Source organism: Callithrix jacchus, chromosome 3, assembly GCF_049354715.1.
Source record: "Callithrix jacchus isolate 240 chromosome 3, calJac240_pri, whole genome shotgun sequence".
In the NCBI taxonomy this organism is placed as follows: Eukaryota; Metazoa; Chordata; class Mammalia; order Primates; family Cebidae; genus Callithrix; species Callithrix jacchus.
This window is the reverse complement of record NC_133504.1, coordinates 29135729-29160229: the sequence shown is the minus strand read 5'-3', so window position 1 is coordinate 29160229 and position 24501 is coordinate 29135729. Positions and strand designations below refer to the sequence as shown.

Below are 24501 nucleotides of genomic sequence, written 5' to 3'. Positions count from 1 at the left end.
GTTTGTTTGTCTAAGGCTATCAAAAGAAGTCAAGAGAGGAGGCTGTGGCCCGGATCCTGACCCTGATTGTATGAATAAGTAAGCAGGATGCAACTGATTGGGTTAGATGCTGCGAATATTTTTTTTTTTTTTTCAAGTTAGGAAGAGGGTAAAAAGACAGGCTGGCGGGGGGAAGGCAAGCAGTGCATCCCCAAATTCTCACACTTTTGCTCTTTTGCAGTCAGTTGCTTTGCTGGCTTCTGCAGGCTTTTAAGGTCTCGCGGCGTAGAAATGCCTGCCCCCCACCCCCTTTCTCGGTCTCCCCTTTCAGTTTAGATGTGCTGATGTGCAGACCGGATTCATCTTCCCGGAGCGGCGGCGGCGGCTTTGGGCTCAGGCGGCGGCGGCTCGCGCTCGGCCGCGGAGTCCTGGCAGCAGCGAGAACGCGGCGCGGGAGCCCGAGCTCTGGTGGCAGCTGAGCCCGCGGGGCGCCGCTCGCCGAACCGCGGCCGCGGGAAGTTCGGCGGCCAGAAGGACGACCTGGCAGGCTGCGAGCGCCCGCGCCGCAAGAGCCGAGTTTGCCTGTAGCCGCCCTCCCCGCCTGCGAGTGCCGAGCTCCTTACCTGCCCTCCGCCCACCCGCGGCCCCCTGGCCAACTTCTCCCTGCGACTGGGGGTAACAGGCAGTGCTTCCCCCTCTCTACTGTCCCGGAGGCATCCACGTGTCTCCGGACACCTGAGCACCCCGGTCCCGCCGAGAGGCCTCCAGGTGGGGAGAAGAGCGCCGGTGCCCCAAGCCCCGCACCTCAGCGCGGACCGCGGCTGCCTAACCTCCGGGTACCGTCCCCTCCATTTCCTCCGGGGGAGGAGGATGGGGTGGGAAACGCTTTACCCGAGGATGCTCGTGTGGCTGGTGGCCTCGGGGATTGTTTTCTACCGGGAGTTATGGGTCTGCGCTGGCTTCGATTATGATTACACTTTTGATGGGAACGAAGAGGATAAAACAGAGACGATAGATTACAAGGACCCGTGTAAAGCCGGTAAGTGGCTATCCAAGTTGGAACGGTGGCGTGCCGGGGGCCACTGCTCTGGGTTTCCGATGGGTGGCGGTGGGAGCTCACCTGTTTCCATCCCTCCCTCTGCTGCCCCTCCTTCTCTCCCCCTTTTTCATCCCCTTCGCCACCCCTAAGTGGCAGCCCTGCAGCCTCAGTTGACTAAGAGTTCTGTGCTAGTGGGATCCGCTGCCAAGCTCCGATCTCCCAGTTTGGGAAAAACGCCCTAGAGTTTCTGATCCGTCTCCCCTCGCCCAGCAAAACGAAATAAGTCATAAATACAGCTGGCTGCTCTAGGTTTTTTTATTCCAACACTCAGCAGGCTTTATGCATCTGAAGGGACACCACCTTCTCTGTCTCTCTCTTGTCTTTCTTTTCCCCCTCAAGGGCGCGGCTTCCCAGCGCTTGTCCGAGACCGAGTGGGCAGGGTTCCCCAAAAGACACAGGAGGATGGCATTGCTACCTCAGGACACCTTGGCTCCCTCTTTTGTCAGGAATTTCAAGTGTGGGTTCCAGGCTAGAAGGAGATTGTGACAATCTCGGAAGAACTCACTTCTAGATAGGATTCTGACGCATTTGCCCATTTAAAATAAACTGGGAAAAAATGTTTTTAAGTTGCTACCCCATTCAAACTTGTGTCTTCCTTCCTGCGAACACCCCAGGGAACTGTAGTTAGACCGGCACTGCTTGAAGCTCAGCTTCTCGACTCGCAGGGTCCCTGAATGTCCCAGGTCCTTCCCCTCCCTTCTACGCGTCTGAGGTCGCTGCCAGCCTCTCCCGCGCAGGGCGGCGCTTCCCTGTCGCCGCCTAAGGTCGGAGACGCACGTGCCCGGGGCAGCTACCACGTGAGCCCCGCGCCCCGGGACGCTCAGCGCCGGCCGCGGCTCCTGGCCAGGCTCCCGGTTTCTTGCTCTATTGGGTTGTGGCTGAGGTCATCCGCGCTCAGTGTGGATGAACGACTAACTTCGGAAAGGTTACACTGTGGTTGGGGCTAACCTAGCGGAGCGGTTTGTAAGCGGAAGGCATGTTGGGTCGCGTCGCAAGAGGTGTGGGCGTTAGCGAAGCATAGAGGAAGGGAGTGGACAAAGTCAAAGATAGCTAGGGTTCTCCAGATTCCGTGCGGGGTTGTTCTGTCTGTGACTGGGTTTTCTTCCCTTCCATAACTAGATAAACATTATTCACCCTCTCTTGGGCCTGGAGGAAGGAGAGGTGTACACAATGAAGAAAAATGCTGGAAATTCCCTAGTTAATTTTTACCTTTGATGACGCATTGTTTTGACAAAAGGGTACGTGTGTTGTGTTCACATTATCACGTCTTTCTCGCTGCACCCTTAAATACAACGAGTTACTCAAAACTCAGGTTAGTTTAGCAGGAGCTTGTAAGGCTGGAACTCAGAATTCTGATTTAATTTAATTTTGCTGGTCAGTTCCCTGCTGTCACTTCTAACAACTGTATCTATTTTCCCTCTAAAAGTTTCTTGGGCCATTCCTGATGGTTTGGACAAGGAGACACTGATTGCCGTGGTGGGTGACTAGTGGCTGGACATTCAAAATCTGCTCTATACAACTCCTTAAATGTACCTTTTGCTAAGAAATTGCTTTTGAATAATGTTGTAACTTGCTGAAAATTGTGCATTTTCTTGTTTGTGGTAAGGTAGAGATGAAGTACATTCTTTCAAAAGATTGTCTAGGAAAACATCTACTTTGATACCCTGTTTTCTGAAAGATTCAAGCAGGTAAGTATTTGCACCATGTATATTGAAACACACCTCAGACATTAATGTTTCGTTTCCTCAGCAAATAAACATGTAGGGAAGGAAAAAAAAACTTTAATAGCATTTACTTTTTGTTTCCTCTTTGATGCTGGTTTATTTTTTAATATAGTGGTGAAAGTAAAGCAACAACAAAACCAACGTTGAACGGATTATTATCCTAATCTTATTTCTTCCCTGTTTTGAGCAGAAGAGGTATACCAGTGCACACGTGTGTGTTTGTGTTCACAAGCATGCACGCGCGTGTGTGTGTAATGATAGAGAAATAAGAATGGCCTAAGTGGAAGGTGAAGAAGTATGCACAGAATGTGAAATGTCTTTTAAAATGATCTACCCTGCTTTTGAATGTAGGCTTCAATTTACCATCTTGGCTAAAGATGGGCAAAATTTTAGTGCCTCCGTTTTAGCAGTGGGAAAGTCAGATCAAAGATGCAATCGCAGGAAAAAAATAAAATAATACACTGAAATCCCAAGGCGGAGTGAAAAAAAAAAAAGTCACTGAAATGAGGAAGGTGGGGGCTTCCTTAGTCCCCGTGGAGGGCATGGCGCATGAAATAAAGGGCTCTTTCTGAACTTCTCTAACAGGGGTCTTCATATTCCTCAAAGTATACAGAGGCTTGATAACACAATGACAATCATGGCTTTGTGGTTTTAAAGAACTTTTGAGTGCTGGTGTTCACAACAGCCCCATATGGCAGAGTTTGTTAGTCTTCCCATTATACAGATAGGAAAACAGAGGCCCAGTGAGGTCACATGTCTTTGTTAAGATTACCCAGAACTTGATTCCAAGTTTCCTGGCTGTGAAGTCTGGCTGTGAACAATTATGCTGCATTCTTAGTTGACCTTTTGGAGGCTTTAATTGAGATGACAACAATAGAAATCAGTCCAGGTTTACCGGGAGTCCAGACTAATAGAGATGCAGTTACTTGCATATCTGATATGGGTGAATTGAAGACATAGTTTCATATTTTCCAAACCCAAATCCCTGAAGACAGAGATCATAATTGTTTTTTAATGTTTACTACAGGGATGGATTACCACTTTTAGGAATTTAGTGTATTCTTAATACCTTTTCAATATCTGTAGACTGTAAATACTGCCATTTACAAACTTTTTTTCTAAACAGAATCAAATGTGTGTTACTCAATGAGATATGTTTCTCGATTACAACTTTTAAAATTGCTTTTTCCCCAACACATTTGTGAAATAGAAAACATTTATTTAGCTATCAGAACTTGGTTTCAAGTTCATGTAATTGTAGGGCAGAAAGGAATCCTTGTGTTAATTTAATAGAATTTTGATTTAGAAAGACATTATTGGTATAAGTGATAGTAGTTGAGTCAGTGCAACTCGGCTGCAGAGATATTTATATAGTCAAATCCATTAGGACAAAATATAGGTACCTTATTTCTCTATGTAAGTACATATACACAGAGATGCAGATAGTTCTAAGGAATGTCTGGCTGTCTTTCATCAGTGCAGTATGCAATCATCTGAATATGCCATCAGATTTCTCTTACTCTGTAGGTCAGGAGGGTCCCAAGGGACTCTGGGAAGCTGATGCTGCAGGAGCTTATTCCAGAGCTGAGATGGAGGTGTCCTGTTTCATTGGCGTGCTCTAGTAATAAGCGTGAATCTGAGTACTAATATCTGTGAGGAGCCTGGGCAAATTCAGTTTGTAAGTTAATCTTCTGCCAAATATGGGTACAGATTACATGGAAAAGCAGATGCCCGATGATCTAACTGGGTATCAACACATACCCTTCCTTCTTCTTCTCTTCATCCCTTCCTTTCCTTCCTTGTTTTTTTCCTTCCTTCCCTTCTTCCCCTTCTTCTTTCTTTCCTTTTTTTGTGTTTAAGGAAATATTAGGAAAGCTCAGTCAACTGCAAATAGAATATCTAATAGGAGAAATGGAAGAAATTGTGTTTTGAATGAAAGGTAGAGGAGTATAGAATTGACAGAGTAAAATGTTTATGAAGAACGATATCCTTATGCTCTGTAGACATTTGTGAACTCCTGAAAAAAGACTTTCTACCTAGAAGCTTTTGAGTAAATAACTCCTAATCATGAATAATAATAATAATAAACCCAAGCATAATTAAAGGTCAGTGCCTTGCAAGGTTAAATTTGCCTTTAGAGGAGCATCTGCAAGCCTGTCTATATAGAAATAGATTTTTGGTATTTTATAAAATTCTTTCTGCTTTTCTATATTGTCAGTGCCACAGTATCCTAGTATGCTTGTGGTAATTTTCCTCAGTTTATAATTTCTAGGTAACGTTGCCTCATTCTTTTGGCCCATGTCTTTATTCCATCATAATTTTAGATATCCAAACAATTATTTAAGTCGTACCTCTCTAGACTGCTTTACTCTCATTTAAAAATGCTTTTCATAGAGCTGCTTCTCCTAATCAGTTTCGTCTGTTTAATTTTCGTTCCTCAGATCTTGAATTTTTTTTCTCTTCTTGCCTTTGGTGCTAACTCAGAAGTGGCTAAAATGCGGTGTTTGTAAAAGGGATGGATAAGGCATTATATTCCATCCACTTGAATTCTGCTGCTCGTTTGCCAATAGTAATTCCTTAGATCTTGTCTTGAGGGCCCACATCCATGATGGCAGTTACTGTTATTAGGTATTAAAAAGACAGATTATTTTTTTCTTAACTACATTCCCTCAGACTAAGCAAGATCAAAGGCTTTTCATTTCTTTTTCTTTCTGTTTGTTTACATAGTCTCCTAAGATCCTCCCATATTTTGCTTCTGAAAAGGATAGTGTCATTCGCAAATTCAAAACCTAAGTGGAAGCCCTTCTCTTAGCTAGTCAATGTAATAATGCATACATTTCTTAATTCAAGTACGTGCTCAGTCAACCTACTTGACTCAGTGTAGGCCTCCTTAGACCAAGGTGAAACAGTTTATATGTGTACAGCTTAGCAATGGCTTTTTGAAAAAGTTAACATATAATTCCACTGCTTTCCTTTTACCCTGATGATTGGTTCCTTTAAAAAAATTTTTTTCTCTGAGACAGGATCTCACTCTGTTACCCAGGATGGAGTGCAGTGGTATGATCTTGGCTCACTGTAACCTTGACCTCCTAGGCTCAAGCAATTCTCCCATCTCAGCCTCTGGAGCATCTGGGACTGTGTAGAGGTGCATGCCACCATGCCCAGCTAATTTTTTTTTTTTCGTAGAAACAGGGTTTCACATGTTCCCCAGGCTGGTCTCAAACTGCTGAACCAAGTGGTTCACCAGCCTTGACCTCCCAAAGTGCTGGCATTATAGGCGTGAGCACCCGGCCAACAGTTTCCTTTTCTATGAAAGCCTAATATAAGCCACTTATGGTTCCTCCTTCAGAAACCATATTGTCTTCCCCCATTGTATATGCAGGAATCCTATTTTTGAACATCTTAGCGAATTTCTCTCATGTAAAATTGAGACTTACTTGCCAATAGTTAAAACCATATTCTTTGCAAACCTTCTTATCGCTATTAGTCACCTTTATCATCCTTCAGACCTTTCAGTCATTGAGGCCTTGACAGGATCGTTTACAGAAAAGGGGTTAGCCTTTAAATTATTCTGGAACTCAGCTACGTAGTATCAAGTGCTGATAATTTACCATCATTCTTTTTTTTTTATATTATTCTAATAGTGCCTTAGACCCATCTGCTTAACATATTTAAAACTAGGACCCTCCTTAAGCTTTTCTAAGAATGCTAGAGCAGACGAGGCAAATAATCCATTTAAAATGAGGCATTGCACATCCTGCTGAGACCATCTGGTGTCTAGGGAAGTGGTGGGGGTGGGGAGCCACGTTGCTCCCCTAAACTGTGAGAACTCCCCCCACTGCAGCCTCTTGAGCTCAGACTTAGGCCAGGGCTCAAAGGCCTGGCAAAGTTCCTGAGGATGTAGGATTTCCTCATCCTCAGGATGAGGGGAGTTTGGAAACCTCTTTCAGTTCTTTCATATTCCAGGATCTGGAATTAATTGTGGACTTATCCTTCCCAAATTGAGGAGTGAAGAGCCCTCTCCCCAACCCTGGATACGGCAGAATGATTTAGCAATATGGCTTTCATGGTTTTTGTCTTTAGTTACCTATTGAATACTAATACTTGAGGAGGAAAACTTAAAAAATATATAACCTCAAAGCTATGGAATGAATGACATACATGATGTTCTTTTCCAGAAAGCAGGAGGAGGGAATCCTTTGCTTATTTATTTCATTCTTGCCATTGTCAGCCCTAAAAGTGCAATGCTGACTATTGGACTTTGAGATATTGTGGACTGGCTAATGGACTGCCTGTTTTGTCAGCTCCTTACAGAATGTGTGCTAATCCTGTCAAGCTGTTCTAAAGAGCTCAACTACATATTTGTATTAAGAAGTCTAGTTAATTAGGTGTTAATTGAAATCCAGAAAGTGAAGCAAAGAGGTATTTATCTTACTCAGCTCTTCTTCTGCAACTTACATTTAGAGTTTAAGCTAAAAAAAGTTGCTATCCATTATATTTTTTAAAAGAACTCTCTTGAATGGTAATAATTCTAAAAAGTTGAAACCATATATTAAATGAGTCAGAAATACTCTATATTATTTTTTCCCAATCCAAATCTAGTTTTAGATTGGTATGCATACTCAAAGCATTCAACTCAGCATTTAAAAAATACTTCAACAGTTTTTAACACATTGTACCATTTTACAAGTCAGGAGAGTTCTTATGGAGTTCTCCCCGACTTGCAAAGATAAAAGCCATATATTTACTCTGAGCATTTTAAATATTTTGTGTTGTTGACCTTTCTAGTGATGACATTTAATTTGTGTGATGGGGGAGGCAGAGATGGAGGGGTAAAAGGCTGGAATAGTTTCCTCATTCCTTACATTTCTCATCTATGTTAAACTGTCAGCACATAGATTGTGTACCACAGAATCACCTCTGGTAGCTCCTGGCCTGGTTGCTGCTGTACGTGTCTTCTGAGCTCTCTTCGTTGGCTCTGAGTGTATTTGAAGAGTTTATTGGATTGATCTCAGGTTCTTGTAAAGTGTGGGAAACCATGTTGTCATTAGCTCAGTTTGGCCAATCTGATAGTTAGTCATCTTTTCTGATTGATCATTCAGAAAAGATGGAACTCTGTTCTCTGCCCTGATCTTTTCTGAGCATAAATACCTAGTAGTTGAGGCTTATGGTATTTTGTGTTTTGTATTCAGATTAAAGATAATTAAGTATATGCCTCACTGCATGTAAGTTAAAACCTTTCAAATACCCCAGGGAGGAACACCATGAATAACTTGGAGACACCAAATGGAGAACATTCAAGAAGGGAATGAATCCTCAGCCGTCTCAAGTCCTCACATATCTAGGAAGTTGCTTCATAACTCATGTCATAATAATAGTTTACATTTTTGCATTAAGAATATTGAGTCTCCTGTCTTCACCATATCCCCATCAATTAACATTATTTCCCCTTCTGGACATGTGAGGAAAACAGGTGAGGGCTTGAACTTGAGTTTCTATATTTCAGATGACTTTCCTTTTTCAAATCTCTCATATTTGGCTCTGCAGCCAGCACAAATAGTGAGACTGTCCATTTACATGGTGGTGGACCTCCATCCATTGTGATTTCTTTGTTGAGAATGCATCTTGCTTTCAGTGTTCTTGCATTTTTATGAGCCACGTACTGTATTGCCATAGTAAGACCAGTGTTTTATAATCATATGGAGTGTAGTGCATGGCCTCCTCCCTCTTGAGAGCGTTCTTTCAGTGTGAGAAGTTATGAATGAAACACCTACTTATGGCTGAAACAAACAAAAACTTGAGTGACTAATTTTAATAGTATTAGAGACATATTTGAGGCTGAATACTGTAGGGGAGACAATGCTATGTGTAACCCTGAGTATATGCATTGTGATAGCAGGCTTCCCATGTCCATTAAGACGGGCTGCTTTGGATGTGGGTAAAATTTAGTCATTAGTGCCCTGTTGGCTGACACAAGCTCTGACATTCTGTGTGGTTATATGTTGTTTCACACTTTAAATTTGGTCTCTGAGTGAGTATTCATTGAATTTGTGATTATAAGCCCATGTAGAGTGCAAGAACATCTTTTCAAATGCAGCCAAAAAAAATTCAGGAAAGTAGTTTACAGTGTACACTATGTATGTAAATGATGTTTGAATGCCTTTGAGAAAACAAATGTGCTGCGTGAAGTTACTTAAATGACTTCACCTTATTCAATCCTAACTTGTCTAAAAGCCTTAAGATCAAATGCTTGCAAAATTTTAGAAATAATAGGATCAAATAAACTTCAGAACTCTAGTCTAGTTTCCTAACCGGAGGAAGTCTGGCAAATTCAAAATATATATTATATGTGATATTTACTATACTGGTATTATAATTTTTTTGAAGAGCACATATTATTATTTAGCAAATTATCATGTTTTCTAGGATGAAGAATTCCTGCTTGTAGTTGTTTCCTAACCAGTGGTAGAACAAAATCTGGTAAAACAGACTTTCCATTTTTTCTTTCCTCCTTCTTTTCTACCTATGACCTAGGGGAAATTTTTCTTTTATATATGTATATTGTTTAGTCACAAGAGAAGAAATAGTATATGTCTAGACCCGAATGCAGTGTAGCTGGCAGGCAGTCACCAGGTTGGAATAATTGGGTTTTGATGTCTGGAATGTGTGAAAGAAATAATAACCTAAATCAAGGGCTCTGTGCTGCTGTATGTTTGTATTTGGAAACAGCTTTGTGTGGTGAACAAACTAGTGACCAAGTGTTAACCTACAGGAAGAAGACAGTTGTTCCAGGATGAAAATAGTTACAGTAATAACAGATGAACTGACCTAGAGTTAACACACAGAAAGAAGATATTGATTATAGGATGTACTTGCAGTATGTTCCAGGATGAAAATAGTTCTAGTAAGAACAGATCTCTGGCATATATAATGGAACTCAGAAGTAGCATGGGGCTTCATACACAAAACTGTATGCTTCAAAAACTAAATATTAAATCTTATTTTTGTATTGAATGGCACTTGTAACTAAGTGTTTCAAGGTAGCGTGCTTCTCTCTCCCAGTGATAGAATCAGATTTTGAATCCAGAACTCTGGACTCCATGTGCTGCCATGGTCTGCCTTTCTTTTTTTTTCTTTTTTTATATGGGTACATTTTTGAATTGGAGTTTGTTTAAAAATTATTTTTTCAGATATCAAGGAGGCAGAATAATGATCTATTTAAAAACATGGGCTTTGGAGTGAGAGAGCTATGAGTTCTAATCCAAAACCCCCACATAATAACCATGTGTGGCTTTCAGCAAGTGATTTAACTCCATTACATTTCAGTGTTCAGAGCTATAAAATAAAGGTGATATTATAATCCTCATGGTGTTGTTATAAGAATTGAGTAATTTTAAAGTACACATTACTTTTCCCGGAACATTGCAAACACTGTATAATTTTATTCACAGTAGTATAAATATATAAGATGTGGAGGATTTTTAATCACAGCTTATTTGTGGAGAGATAATCTTTATGAAATCATTTGTGGGATAAACGTCTTTCCTTCTTCCCATGCCTAAAAACACTTTCCTATCTCAAGTTCTCTGAACTTTTCAATTGAGAAGTTAAAACCCCCAAATAGATCTTGTTTGAAAAGATACCAGAAGCAACCAATATACATTTTCCATGTGTTGTTCTCTTGGCTATTTGCTTATATGCCTAATACACTCAAAATATATTGACAATTTTCAATTCACATTGACTAAAGTGTGAATAGAATCTTGGCTATATATACAGTATTTCGGTAATTTTTGGTTCAGATTTTGTTTGCCATCTGGATCAATTTGAAGAGCTTACATATTCACAATCCATGTTTATACAGAGCTAAGTTTAAGCACATGGCTCTAAATTACAAATATTCATCAGTTCATTAAACATTTTTTGAACACTTATTATGAAGGATACAAATTCATCCCTGGGGTTTTCAGAAGTATGCCTCACCTAGTATAGTCTTCACATTGCCATTTGCAAGTAGATGATTGCTCATGTATAGTTTATGTAGTAATCACATAATTACACGCTAAAGTTATTTTAATTTAGCATTTGAAAATAGATACGACTATAAATTATGATAATCTGAATATGTGTTCTTATACATTTTTTCTGAATTTTTCTTGAAATAAATGAAGATTAATGTATTAATATAATGCTTTGTGGGGAGCTCTGCAACATTTCAATAACTGCTTTGTAGGCTTTGTTATTTGGCAGTGGGCTAGTGTGAGTGTAACCAGTCGTTACTTATGCAGATATTTGGAAGTAGTCTGTGTAAGCAGCTTGATATTAAAATCATACAACATGATATTAAAATTTCAACTTGTGGTGTGGTGGCTCACGCCTGTAATCCCAGCACTTTCAGCGGCCAAGGCAGGTGGATCACCTGAGACTAGGAGTTTGAGACCAGCCTGGCCAACGGCAAAACCCTGTATCTACTAAAAGTACAAAAATTAGTGAGGCATGGTGGCAAGTGCCAGTAATCTCAGCTACTTCAGAGACTGAGGCAGAGGCAGGAGAATTGTTTGAACCTGGGAGGTGGAGGTTGCAGTGAACTGAGATCACTCCACTGCACTCCAGCTTGGGCGACAGAGTAAGACTCCATCTCAAAAAAGAAAAAGCAATAAAATAAAATTTTGGCTTGTTTCTCATGTTCTCCAACATCAACTGGTAGAGCACAATTTTCTTCTTCACATTATATCCTTATTCTTAAATACGTTTCAAGTTACTGGGTTCACTTTTTCTGTATTTACGTGTCAGTAGAAGCAAAAATAAAAGTAAAATGAATGAAATGAATGTCTATTCTTTTTATTCCTGCTGTTCTACTGTGATTTTGCAAAGTAAATATAAGTTTTGCTTTTTAAAAAATAATCTTATCTGGGTAGTGGTATGAAAACTAGAAAACAAACTAGACTGGTAGTCAAGAAATGTAAATTCCAGTACTGGCTCTGGCTATATTTGTTTGTAGCCCTGAGGACATCCCTTGGTTTTCCTGGTTCTCAGTCTCTGAGGCTTGGAAGTCTCTAAGGCTAATCAAGACTTGAAGGGATCTGAATCCTGCTGTCTCTGACATTGGAAGCAAGAGCTCCTCTCAAGTGGTACCAAGAAGCTGCAGTGCCAGGGGGCTTACACTGTACACTGAGAGGAAGGGGAAGGTGTTCACACCTCTCCTGGGGTCACTGTTGATAAACTCTCGGGTTTCTGATGGTTTTGTTCATATCATGGTCATCACTATAGGCCCCGAAGCAGGTCATGCAAGTTCATGACTTGTCTGCCAAAATTAGCCCCAAAAGTTTCCCTCCCTCTTTCTACCTCATTACTTCAGCAAAAAAAAAAAAAAAAAAAAAAAAAAAAAAAACCTACCAAAAGAGCAGAAAGGTATGTGAGAATAGCAGATATCTTATATGCATATCAGAGCATGTTAGTGTCACATTACCATCAGAACTAAGTTTGTTCAGTAGGATTTTTTTTCCACAGGAAAAATAGATTGGTACATTGGGATGAGGGAAAGCCTATTTTGTCAAGTTTAAAGTCAATGTTCAGAATGGAGAGAACAAGAATTGTAGGCAACAAAACTGCAGGAAAATTGTTCTGGCTGAAAGCATTTGACCAAGTATATGACATGTTATCAGATATATCCTTATATTAATTACTCAAATATATCCTTGAAAACATCCTTTTATTTGGTACAATATAATATTGTTATTTATCTTCATAAAATTCAGTTCCACAAACCTTTAATTTTTCTTAATTGCCTAGTAAGGAACTACTCTTCTTGTTATTTTAACTGATTTTATGTATTTTTAGATGAGTTTAAATTTTCAAACAAATCATCACCAAAGGAAGTTTCACTTTTGTGGCTTTTATAATGGTAAGAAAGAAGTCCATTCGAAATGAATAACATGAATCTAGGTGGTGTAATTGAATTAGAAGAGCACCAGATATTCTGTGTAGGAGACCTTGGTGCAAGTTTTGGCTGTTTTGTTTAATTATATTATCTTGGTCTACCTACTTAATGCTTCAGAGTTTAAGTTCACACATTTGTAATGTGGGATAGTGATCCCTAGTCTATGAAACATGTAACAATGACATGTGTAAGATCTTGGTAAACTTTGATGTACTGTTGAGATTTAAACTAATACAAGCAATATTTTGCAAATGATATGTTTCAGGAATATGCTTGGGGAGTGCACAGATAAGATGTGTTGTCTTCCTAAAAGAATTTCAAAATCTAGTAGAAAAAAGTAACAAATATTTTAACTATCAATATAAAAACTCAGTAAACAAAGTGCAATCCCCCTTGGTATTCATGGAGGATTACTTTCAGCACTCCCTGCATATAGTAAAATCTGAGGATGCACTAGTCCCATGTATAACATGGCATAGTATTTGAATATAAGCCACTCAATCCTCTCATATACTTGAAATCATCTCTAGCTTACATTTAATACCTAATACAATACAAATGCAATGACAATAGTAGTACTGTAGTTTTAAAATTTGTATTTTTTTAACCACTGTATTTATTTATGAACATTTTCCATCTTCAGATGGTTGAATCTGTGGATATGGAGAGCTGACTGTGCTATGGTAGCACAGAAGAGGAAATGCATTAATTATGTTTGAGATAGTGAAGGTGTCTCAGGGAAGGTGACATATGAGCTGGATCTTGAAGTCCTGTAATTTTCTTCCAGGAGTAAAGGTGAGGAAAATCTTTACAGTCAAATAAGCAAGATAAAAGCAGAAGCTATGAAAGTTCTTGCATTTTATGAAAATACAGTAAGTGGACAGGGCATAAAAACATCTTTAAAGCCCAGGGTGTGACCTTGATCCTGTTGGCCGTGAGAAGGGAACTTACTGAAAATTTAAAGCAGATAGTTGGCTTCATTACAGTCATACGTTACAAACGTATGTTAGGAGGTAAAGAATGAGCTAGTGTAGTTGGTAGAAGAAGTAATGAGAAAGTGGGAGGAGGGAGGCTTGTTAGGTTATAGTAGAATTAGAGGCAAGTGCTAGATGAGTACTTGTGTTTTCACTGTGTCAGTAGCCACAGAAAAGAGGGATTGGAGGTAATAGACAGTGACCAGCTGGATGGCCTTTGGATGAAGGTCAAGAAAGTAAAAGAAAGAGTCAAAGATGACTTCACGGCTTCATAGACTTTAGTGACTGCATAGACAGTGCTACAGATGAGCAAAGTAAAAAACAACAAAAAACCAAGTTTGTGTTTTATAAAGTAATTGAATTTGGTTTTGAGAACCCTTTGACTTGCACATAATCCTTTATTTGGTATCACAGGTCCCCTCATGTTTTGTTTTTCAGGCATATATTGGTTAAATTTGGACTTGGTATTGTATATTAACTTTGAAATCAACTTGTCAAGTATCAACATTTATATGTTGATTGCCATTGCACTGAATCTATGGGTTATTTTTAAAAGAATTATTTTTGTAAGATTGAATCTTCCAATCCATTAACATGGTATATACTGTATTTGTATAGGCCTCCTTAAATATTGTTTGATATTCAATATTTTTATCTGTAATTTTTGCATGCTTTTGATATAGATTTATTCATATATTTTTATTTTTTGATGATATAATTGTAGCCTTGGAAAAAAACATATTTTTGAGACCGTTTGTTGCTACTGTGTAGAAATGTGTTTGATTTTTGATGTTTTTACTTTTTAGCTAACATCCTTGACAGTCTCACATGTTTTAAAAATTTATATGTATATTCTTCATATAGGCAATTAGATTATCTGCAAATAAACATGAATTTTCCTTCTTCCTTAATAGTCCCTATGCTTTTAATTCAGTTTAATATAATCAGTTTTTTTTGCTGTGCTGACAGCCTCCCAGTGTTGCACAGAAATGCTGACTGAAGGCTAGCTTGCTCTGTTCTTAATTTTAAAGGGGATGCTTTCAATTATTTACCAATTATTCTATTTGGTATTTTTTTCGACATAGGTACATTTTGTCAAATTAAGGAACTCTGTGTTTACTAAAAATGATACAATTATCTTTATTTCACCATTTGATGTGAGAAATTAGAATAATCAATTTATGAATATTAACTTACCTTTCATTCCTGAGATGAAGACAATTTGGGCATAATCTGTTCTTTTTTTTACATCTCTGGATTCAGTTTACTGTTATTTTGTTTGGCATTTTTCTTTCTGTGTATACACACACATATATACATATATATACACACACACATGTATATATAGAGCTTACATTAGATACTAACAGTGCAGGATCACTTTAAACTAAATTCTCTGCTTGAGTGTTTAAGCTTTTGTCATAATATCAATTCAGAATGCAGATCTGTTACCTATTTTGGGTATGGTTCTTGCTTATGTAGTCTCAGAAGATATTTGCTTTTTTCCTCTCTACTTAGTTTCAAGCTTCCACAAAATTAGCTTTTGTGTAAGTACCTGGGGTGGTATGAATTTAATTTTCATTCTTTCTTAGACTTAGAAATCCATGATGTGGGAATCCCAGATTTTGGAAGCATTATTATATTACTCTTTCCAGCTTCGGTGGGCCTTGCACTATGTCTTCTATCCTTAAAGCCCTATAATACATCAAAATTCAATGGTCATGCCAACAAATTTTGGCAAATGCCCTCAGTTGAAAGCTGGCTTTAGTCTTCTGCTTATCTCTCTGGATTCTCTCATTCTCTCAGTGATGAATATATTTCACTCTTCTGTCATCTATTACACATTCACGGCTTTAAAAAATACTTTCTCTAGTATATTGAGTTATGCAGGAAGCTCAGCACCAGTATCTAGTCTGTCATTGTGACAGAAACAGCAGTTATTAACAAGGACTTTTAAATGTTAAGCATCATCAGGGCATTTTGTTCAGAATTTACATTTTATGATGATTAAATGGCTTTATTTGAAACTCATTTATCATGTGTATCAAATATAACCATAAGGTCCTCTACAAAAATATATCGATGTCTAATTTGCTTAACATGGGTATTTTATAATAATCAAACCACCATTTGTTTAAGCTGACTTTTGACGATATCCATTCAGTCCTTTGTATGTATGATAAATTCAGAAGTTTCTTGACTTATTTGTGAACAGTTCATTGTAAGGATAAAAATTTCTGTACCTTTCACTTGAAAAGATTAAAATTTCATGGAGGAAGAATGTCCAAATGTAACTCAAACTACCCATTGTGATTTGCAAAGGAAAGACAATGTTTGTATAAAGTGCTACCACAAGTTACCTGTATTGACTTGCTGCCGTTAGGCCGATTTGATTACTCCTTAACTTTGTAGAACAGCTTGGATCACGCTTTTGTTAAACTTGCCAGTGAAGTGGATTGGAGATATGTTTCTGCATCTTTTGATGCTTACTGCATTCTGTTTTATTGATATTAATAGGGAAGCAGCTTACCATCACCAGTTTTTTTCAGTTTTTGAAAACAATGAATAAGGTTTCTATTTTTCCTTGATTTAAAATAAGTTGAATTGATTTAACTTGTCCTGTGTTTATTGAAACTTTTCATAATACAACTTTGACCTTAATTAATGTTTATACTGTATTAGTCTGTTCTCATGCTGCTAATAAAGACATATCAAAGACTGGATAATTTATAAAGAAAAGAGGTCTAACTGACTCATAGTTCAGTATGGCTGGGGAGGCCTCAGGACCCTAACAAATCGTGGCATAAAGGGAAGCAAACACATCCATCTTCACATGGTGGTGGCAAGGAGAAGTCCAGAGCAAAAGGGAGAAAGCCCCTTATAAAACCATCAGATCTGTGAGAACTCACTACTATGAGAACAACAAGGAGGTAACCACCCCATGACTCAATGAACCCTCACCAGGTCCCTCCCATGACACATGGGAATTATGAGAACTATAATTCAAGATGAGATTTGGGTGCAGACACAGCCAAACCATATCATTCTGCCATTGGCCCTCTAAAATCTCTTGTTCTCACATTTCAAAACACAATCATGCCTTCCCAACAGTCCCTGGAAGTCTTAACTCATTCCAGAATGAACTCAAAATTCCACAGTCCAAAGTCTCATCTGAAACAAGTCTCATCTGCCTATGAGCCTGTAAGATCAAAAGCAAGTTAGTTACTTCCTAAATACAGTGAGGGTTCAGTCATTGGGTGAATACACCTGTTCCAAATGGGGGAGATTAGCCAAAACAGGGTCTGTAGGCCCCATGAAAGTCTGAAATCAAGTGGGGCAGTGAAAACTTAAAGGCCTCAAATGATCTCCTTTGACTACATATCTCACATCAAAGTCACACTGATACAAGAGGTGGGCTCCCATGGCCTTGGACAGCTCTGCTTCTGTGGCTTTTTTGGGTACAGCTTCTCTGCCAGATGCCTTCATGGGTTGGTGTTGAGTTGTCTGCAACTTTTCCAGGCACAAGGTGCAAGCTGTTGGTGGATTTACCATTCTGGTATCTGGGGGCTCTCTTCTCACAGTTCTACTAGGCAGTGATCCAGTGGGGACTCCATATGGGGGCTTTGACCCCACATTTTCCTTCCACATTGCCCTAGCAGAGGTTCTCCATGGGGGCTCTGCCCCAGCAGTACAACTCTGCCTGGACATCCAGATATTTCCATACATCTTCTGAAATCTAGGCAGAGGTTTCCAGACCTGAATTCTTGACTTCTGTGCACAACCAGGCCCACCACCACATGTAAATCATCAAGGCTTGGGAGTTGCACCTTCTGAAGCAGTGACCTAAGCTGCATATTTTCTCCTTTTAGCCACAGCTTAGATGCAAATCACCAAGTGTGGAGACTGTACAAAGCAGCGAGGCCCAGGGTCTGGTCCACAAAACCATTTTTTCCTCCCAGGTCTTCTGGCTTGTGATAGGAAGGGCTGCCTTGAAGACCTCTGACATGTCCTGGAGACATTTTCCCCCTTTGTCTTGGAGATTGACATTTGGCTCCTTGTTACTTTTGCAAATTTCTACAGCTGGCTTGAATTTCTCCTCAGAAAGTGGGTTTTCTTTTTCTGTCTCATCTATAAATAATGAGACAAATTCTCCAAACTTATGCTCTGCTTTTGTTTTAAAGATAAGTTTCAATTCCAAAGCATATCTTTGTGAATGAATAAAACTGAATGCTTTTAAGAGTACTCAAGTCACATCTCGAATGCTTTGCTGCTTAGAAATTTCTTCCTTCAGGTGCACTAAGTCATCTCTCTCAGGTTCAAACTTCCACAGATCTCTGGAGGGATTGAGGGGCGGGTGGGCAAAATGCCACCAGTCTCCTTATTAAAGCATAGCAACAATCACGTTTGCTCCAGTTCCCAAGAAGTTTCTCATATCTGTCTGAGACCACCTCAGCCTGGACTTCATTTTCCATATGACTATCAGTATTTTGGTCAAAACTATTCAACAGGTCTCTAGGAAGTTTCACTAGAAAACACATCCTTCTTTACATGGCAGCAGCAGGAGAAGTACAGAGTGAAGCAGAGGAAAAGCCCTTATAAAACTATCAGAGCTCATGAAGGTTCATTATATAAGAACGGCATGGATGTTACCACTCCCATGATTCAGTTACTTCCCACTGGTCCCTGCAATGACACATGGTGAATATGGGAACTACAATTCAAGATGAGATTTGGGTGGGGAAACGGCCAAACCATATCAACACTCATTCAAAATTTCCTCTAATAACTTTCAGTTACAGGGCTTCAAAGGAAATCTTATGCTTTAATTGATGACAATGTACCTTTAAATGGACTCTGAGAGATTATAACCCCAAACTCCTCATGTAATAAGTACCATAATGCTATTCTGAAGTCATAAACCAATCCCAATTATCATGCTTGACTTGTATGTATGAATAGAGATGAATTAGAATGATCACTCACTACTCTACAAGGTGCCATTCACTAATTAATATTGGCTTCCTGAAAATATGTCATTAACGATTTATTTTTTGAGTTTAGCATTGATCTCTTTATGCCTGTTTTCTTTTAAAATCCAAATTCTCTTTTCTGTATAAATATTAAGTAATTAACCTGAAAATCAGTAAGGTGAAAGATCAGACCCATTTCATAAATGTGCTAGGAACATATTCATTAGAAAGGTGGGAAAGCAACCCCGAGAATCACTCTAGCCTATGTCACATGTTTGTTTTTGGGCAGTTCATAGTCTGAGCACCCCAGTGACTCTCTTTCCCTTTAAACTCATGCATTCCTAATACTGATGCCTCTGCATTATGGTCATTCCTTGTTAGCCTTTATCTGATTACAGATATTTTTTTCTCTGCAAAGAAATTATTCTGACTTTATATTATATTTCATTTCCAAGATGGTAGCTATTTCCCTCAATGCCATTCTTTGACATAAATCCAAATTGTGCTTGCACTGAATCATTAATGACTGCTTGTAAGCCAGTTGTGAGCATCTGAGTGAGACTATTACTCAATAACTGCATTTTCTCCCAAAGAATGTTGATAATTTTTAAACTATAGTTTTATTAAGTGTTTGTAATGGAGTGTTCATTACTTAAAGATATTTAGTCCAAATTGAGTTATTGTATTTCTTGATATAGGACTAAATCAAATCTTAATAAATCTAAGCAATGTGAACTTCTGCTTCTGTACAGGATGGAGTAACAGGGACTACATTAATCATTGACTGAAACAACTAAGAAACTGAACAAAATATATGGAACAATAGTTTGCAAGACATTGGGCATCAGACAGCAAAGAACAGTGATTGCTGAGAGATGGAAAAGAAATCAAGTGAGCCCTGTAATTGCCTTAGTTTTCTCTCTATAAAACAGGGTTGAGCAATCCAGGCAGAGACCAGAGTCTCCTTTTGTTGAAGAGGTGGAGCTGGAAATGCAAATAATCCAATGCAGCTAGAATTTCCAGAGTGAAGTATCAGAGCAGAGAAAGCTGCCTAGAGGAAAAAACCTCTGGAGACATGCAGAGAATCCCTATCTTGTACTCAGACTATCGAACCCAAAGATTTGCCTGACTATTGATTAGTATATGCATGGGGGAACACTCCCTATGGCTGAGGAAATAACTACCCAAAGGGAAAAAAGAGAAAAATTCACTGGGGCTCACCCAGAGCAGGTAATGTTACCTATTCTCATGCAGTACACATGTACAACTTCATAATTTATTTGACATAATGCAGAATATTGAGAAGAATTTACCACAGTTAATGAGGAAGTGTTACCCTTAATCTAAACCTCTGGTCCTACCTAAAAAAGCTAGAAAAAAAAGAACAAAAACAAAAACAGAAAGGATCCCAGCAACTTTACTGCTTCTTAGGATAAAACTCAAGAAGATTTATTGAAATATAAACATTCCCACCAACCAAGTTGAAATTCAATCATTGTTGTCTTGCACCCAATAAGTATTGTGGCATTCTTTTAAGAGGAAAAAAAACCCTCTGGAAACAATGGAAATGTTTATTATTTTATCATTAAACAATTAGTTGCTATAATATGTTATATTATAACATCAAAGTAATCAGAGTTGCTGGAGAGGAAGTAGATTGGAGCAGGGGAGGACATAGTATAAAAAAATGTCTGAAGAAATAATGGCCAAAAATTTTTAAATTTTGTGTAAACAGTGGATCTGTGTGATCCAATGATCTCAACAAATCCCCAAGTACAAGGAACATGAAGAAAACTACACCATGTCAACATTACAGTCAAGTCAATTACATCCTGTGATAAAGAAAAAATATTAGAAAAAGCCAGAGGGAAGAACACACTACAGAGGAACACATAAAGGAGTTATTCATGGAGAACAAGAATGACAGCAGATTTCTTACAGTAAGCAATAAAAACCAGTACATAGTGGAGTAACATATTTAAAATAATGAAAGAAAAGCATTGTTAACTTAGAATTCTCTACCCAGCAAAAATGTCTTTCATGAATGAAAGTGAAATAAATAATTTTCTAGATATATAAAAGCTAAAATAATTCATTGCCATTCAACTTAACCTATGATAAATGTTAAAAGAAATCCCTTAAGTTGTGGCAAATAACGTATTAATGTAGATGTTAAATAGATTAGAACCAAATGTATTATTGAATAGAAGTTGTGAGTGAGAGCAGATATTCTTATTTTTTTCTGATCTTCACGGAAAAAGCATTCAGTCTTTACCAGCAAGTGTGGTATTAGCTTAAGATTTTTCATGGATGACGTTTATCATGTTGAGGAAGTTCCTTTCTGTTACTACTTTTCTGGAGTTTTTAATCAGGAATGCTAGATTTTGTCAAGTGTGTGTGTGTGTGTGTTTGTGTGTGTGTCTGTGTCTATGTGTGTGTGTGTGTATGTGACATTAACTGCTTACATATAAAATGTGATGCATACATGCACATGCTTTTTGTAAAAATTAACAATATAATTTGAAAATTATACAATAAACAGATTGGGTGAACAACATTCAGTATAACTTACTATATTTACATGTTTTGTATGTAATCTATTTGTGTGATAAATTACACTGATTGCCTTTCACATTAATTTGTTAAGGCCTACTTGCATTCCTGGAAAAAACCTGCACCAAATCTTGTCAATGCAATAAGTCAAGTTCTAGTTAATGCAGTAAGCCAAGAATAAGAAATCAAAGGAATACAGATTGAAAGGATAAAGTAAAACTCTTTGCAGTCAGTGTGATTGTCTTTCTGGAAATCTAATGGAGTTTACAAAAGAGCAGCTCTTATAAACTGCTGTGCAAGTTTAGTAAGATTGCAAAATATGTGATCACATACAAAAATTGGTTTCTTTCCTTTTTTTTTTTTTTTTTTTTTTACTGAGAAGATGACATCAAGGAGATGAGAGAGTATGGTAGGCCATGCAGATGTCTGTGGAAAGGGGATTCCAGGCAGGACAGTGTCCAGTCTTTGAAGCAGAGCATGTTGGACATGCTCAGGGAAAAGCAAGGGAGGCAGGTGGCCAGTCTGGAGGGAGCAGAGGAGGGGAGAGGGGCTGGTGGCCCCTGGGAGAGGCAGGCACATTTGCTTAAGAAGATCAAGATCTTTTTTTCTTTCTTTTTTTTTTTTTTGAAAGAAAGAAAGAGAAAGAGAAAGGGGAAGAGAGAACAGGAATCTTGCTCTATTGCCCAGGCTGAAATGCAATCTAAAAATAGATATTGGAAACCTCTTTTATGCCAATAATTGTGCTTAACAGTGGCGACAGGGGCCGGGCGCGGTGGCTCAAGCCTGTAATCCAGCACTTTGGGAGGGCAAGGCAGGTGGATCACGAGGTCAAGAGATCGAGACCATCCTGGTCAACATTGTGAAACCCCGTCTCTACTAAAACTATAAAAAATTAGCCGGGCATGGTGGTGTGTGCCTGTAATCCCAGCTACTCGGGAGGCTGAGGCAGGAGAATTGCCTGAACCCAGGAGGCAGAGGTTGCGGTGAGCCAAGATCACACCATTGCACTCCAGCCTGGGTAACAAGAGCAAAACTCCATCTCAAAAAAAAAAAAAAAAAACACCAAAAAGCAGTGGAGACAGGAAGGAATAAGGGAAGAAAATAACAAACAGCCAACCGATATATCATTTAAGTCTGTGAAATGCTATGCAAATGCTGAAGAGTGGTTTACTTCCAATTATGTGGTCACTTTCAAAATAGGTGTAATGTGATACTGAGAAAAATGTATATTCTGTGGACCTGGGGTGAAGAATTCTATAAATATTCACTGAGTTTACTTGTTCCAGGTCTGAGGTCTAATTATAGATGTCCCTGTTAATTTTCTATCTTGTTGATACATCAAATATTAACTGTGTGGTGACAAAGTCTCCCCCTATTATTGTGTCTCTTTATAAGTCATTAAGAACTTGTCTTATGTATCTGGGTACTCCTATATTGTGTGCATATATATTTATGATCATTGACTCCTGTTGTTGCATTGATCCTTTTACCATTATGTAATGTCATTCTTTGTTTCTTTTAGTCTTTGTTACTCATAAAGTCTATTTTGTCAGAGACAAAAGTTACAACTCCTGTTTTTTTTTTCTCTCCATTTGATTGGTAAGTCTTCTGCCAACACTTTGTTTTGAGTCCTTGTGTATCCTTGCTTATTTATTTTTCCTTCATTTATGAAGCTTAATTTGGCTGGATATGAGATTCTGGGTTGAAAATTCTTTCTTTGAGGATATTGAATATTGACCCCACTCTCTTCTAATTTGTAGGGTTTCAGCTGAGAGATCTGCTGGGAGTCTGATAGGCTTCCCTTTATGGGTAACCTGACCTTTCTCTCTAGCTGCCCTTAGAATTCTCCCCTTTTTTTCAACCCTGGTGAATCTAATGATTATGTGTCTTGAGGTTGCTCTACTTGAGGAATATCTTTGTGGTGTTCTCTGTAATACCTGGAGTTGAGTATTGTCCTGCCTTATTAGGTTAGGAAAGTTTTCCTGAATAATATCCTGAAGAATATTTTCCAGCTTGGATTCATTCTCTTCATGACATTCAGGTACACCTATCAAACACAAATTAGGTCTTTTCACATAGTCCCATATTTCTTGGAGATTTTGCTCATTCCTTTTTTACTCTTTCTTCTCTAATCTTGTCTTCTCATTTCATTTCATTAAGTTGGTCTTTGAAACCTCTGATATCCTTTCTTCTGCTTGATCAATTCAGCTGTTAAAACCTGTGCATACTTTGTCGCGTTCTCATATTGTATTCTTCAGTTCCATTAATTCACTTACATTCGTCTCTAGATTGTCTATTCTCATTAGGATTTTGTTAAGCCTTTTTTTCAAAGTTCTTAGTTTCTTTACATTGGGCTAGAACATATTCTTTTAACTCACGGAAGTTTCTTATTATCCACCTTATGAAGCCTAATTCTGTTAATGGAATGCACTCGTTCTCCATCAGGTCTTGTTTCCTTGTAGATGAGGAAATGTGATCCCCTGTAGAGGGAGAGGCATTTTAATTTTGGGTATTCTCAGCCTTTTTATGCTGGTTTCTTCCCATCCTTGTAAATTTATCCACCTGTCATCTTTGTAATTACTGACTTTCAAATCAGGTCTCTGAGTGAATGTCCAACTTGTTGATTCCCAGTGCTGGAATCTGAGCAACCCACTACACTGGCTAAAACAGTGGCATTAAGATTCTTGGTGCTTTTCTGCCCAGGAATCTCCAGTATGGCTTCCTTCTTGAGTTTCTTTTTCAATCAGCTGAATAGGCAACTCTGCCTTCCTGAAGCTCCAAACGTTGACCAAAAGGGGACCCAGTCCTGTTTACTCTGCACCAAGAACCGCTGTGCTGTGCTGGCTACAAGAGTTGTGCTGGCAACCTGTGGGGCTCCTCTGCTGGGAATCTCCTGGTCTGTGAGCAACAAAAATTTGTCAGTCAGAAAGTGTGGTGTCCTCTCGTTCTTTGCACTTTCACTGGGAGCTACAATCCTGAGCTGCTAGTAATCAGCCATCTTGGATCTCTCTTCAGTTTCATTTCTATATAATAAAAGTGGTCAACCAGAAGTTGAAACTGGGAAAATTGCCATTGACAATTGCCTTAAAATAAGTGATTTACAGATAAATCTGTCAAAGTATGTGCAAGATCAGTACACTGAAAACTGAGATTGTAAAGAAAACCTAAGTAAATGGGAAGATAGACTTTGTTCATCAATTGGAAGACTCAATATTGCTATGATATTAGAGATGATGTCCTCTAACTTGGTCTATAGATTCAA

The 24501-nt window shown here is 38.7% G+C and overlaps 1 protein-coding gene across 2 annotated transcripts in view; it reads left to right on the top strand.

Moving 5' to 3' along the window:
• Positions 1-308: 308 nt before the first annotated feature.
• Positions 309-24501, top strand: part of TLL1 (tolloid like 1) — a 273553-nt gene continuing 249360 nt past the window's right edge. For both annotated transcript variants that reach the window (XM_035292709.3, XM_035292710.3), the window contains exon 1: positions 309-1018. In XM_035292709.3, coding sequence (XP_035148600.1) covers positions 850-1018 — 169 coding nt within the window. In that variant the 5' untranslated portion in view covers positions 309-849. The remainder of the gene's footprint in view (positions 1019-24501) is intronic.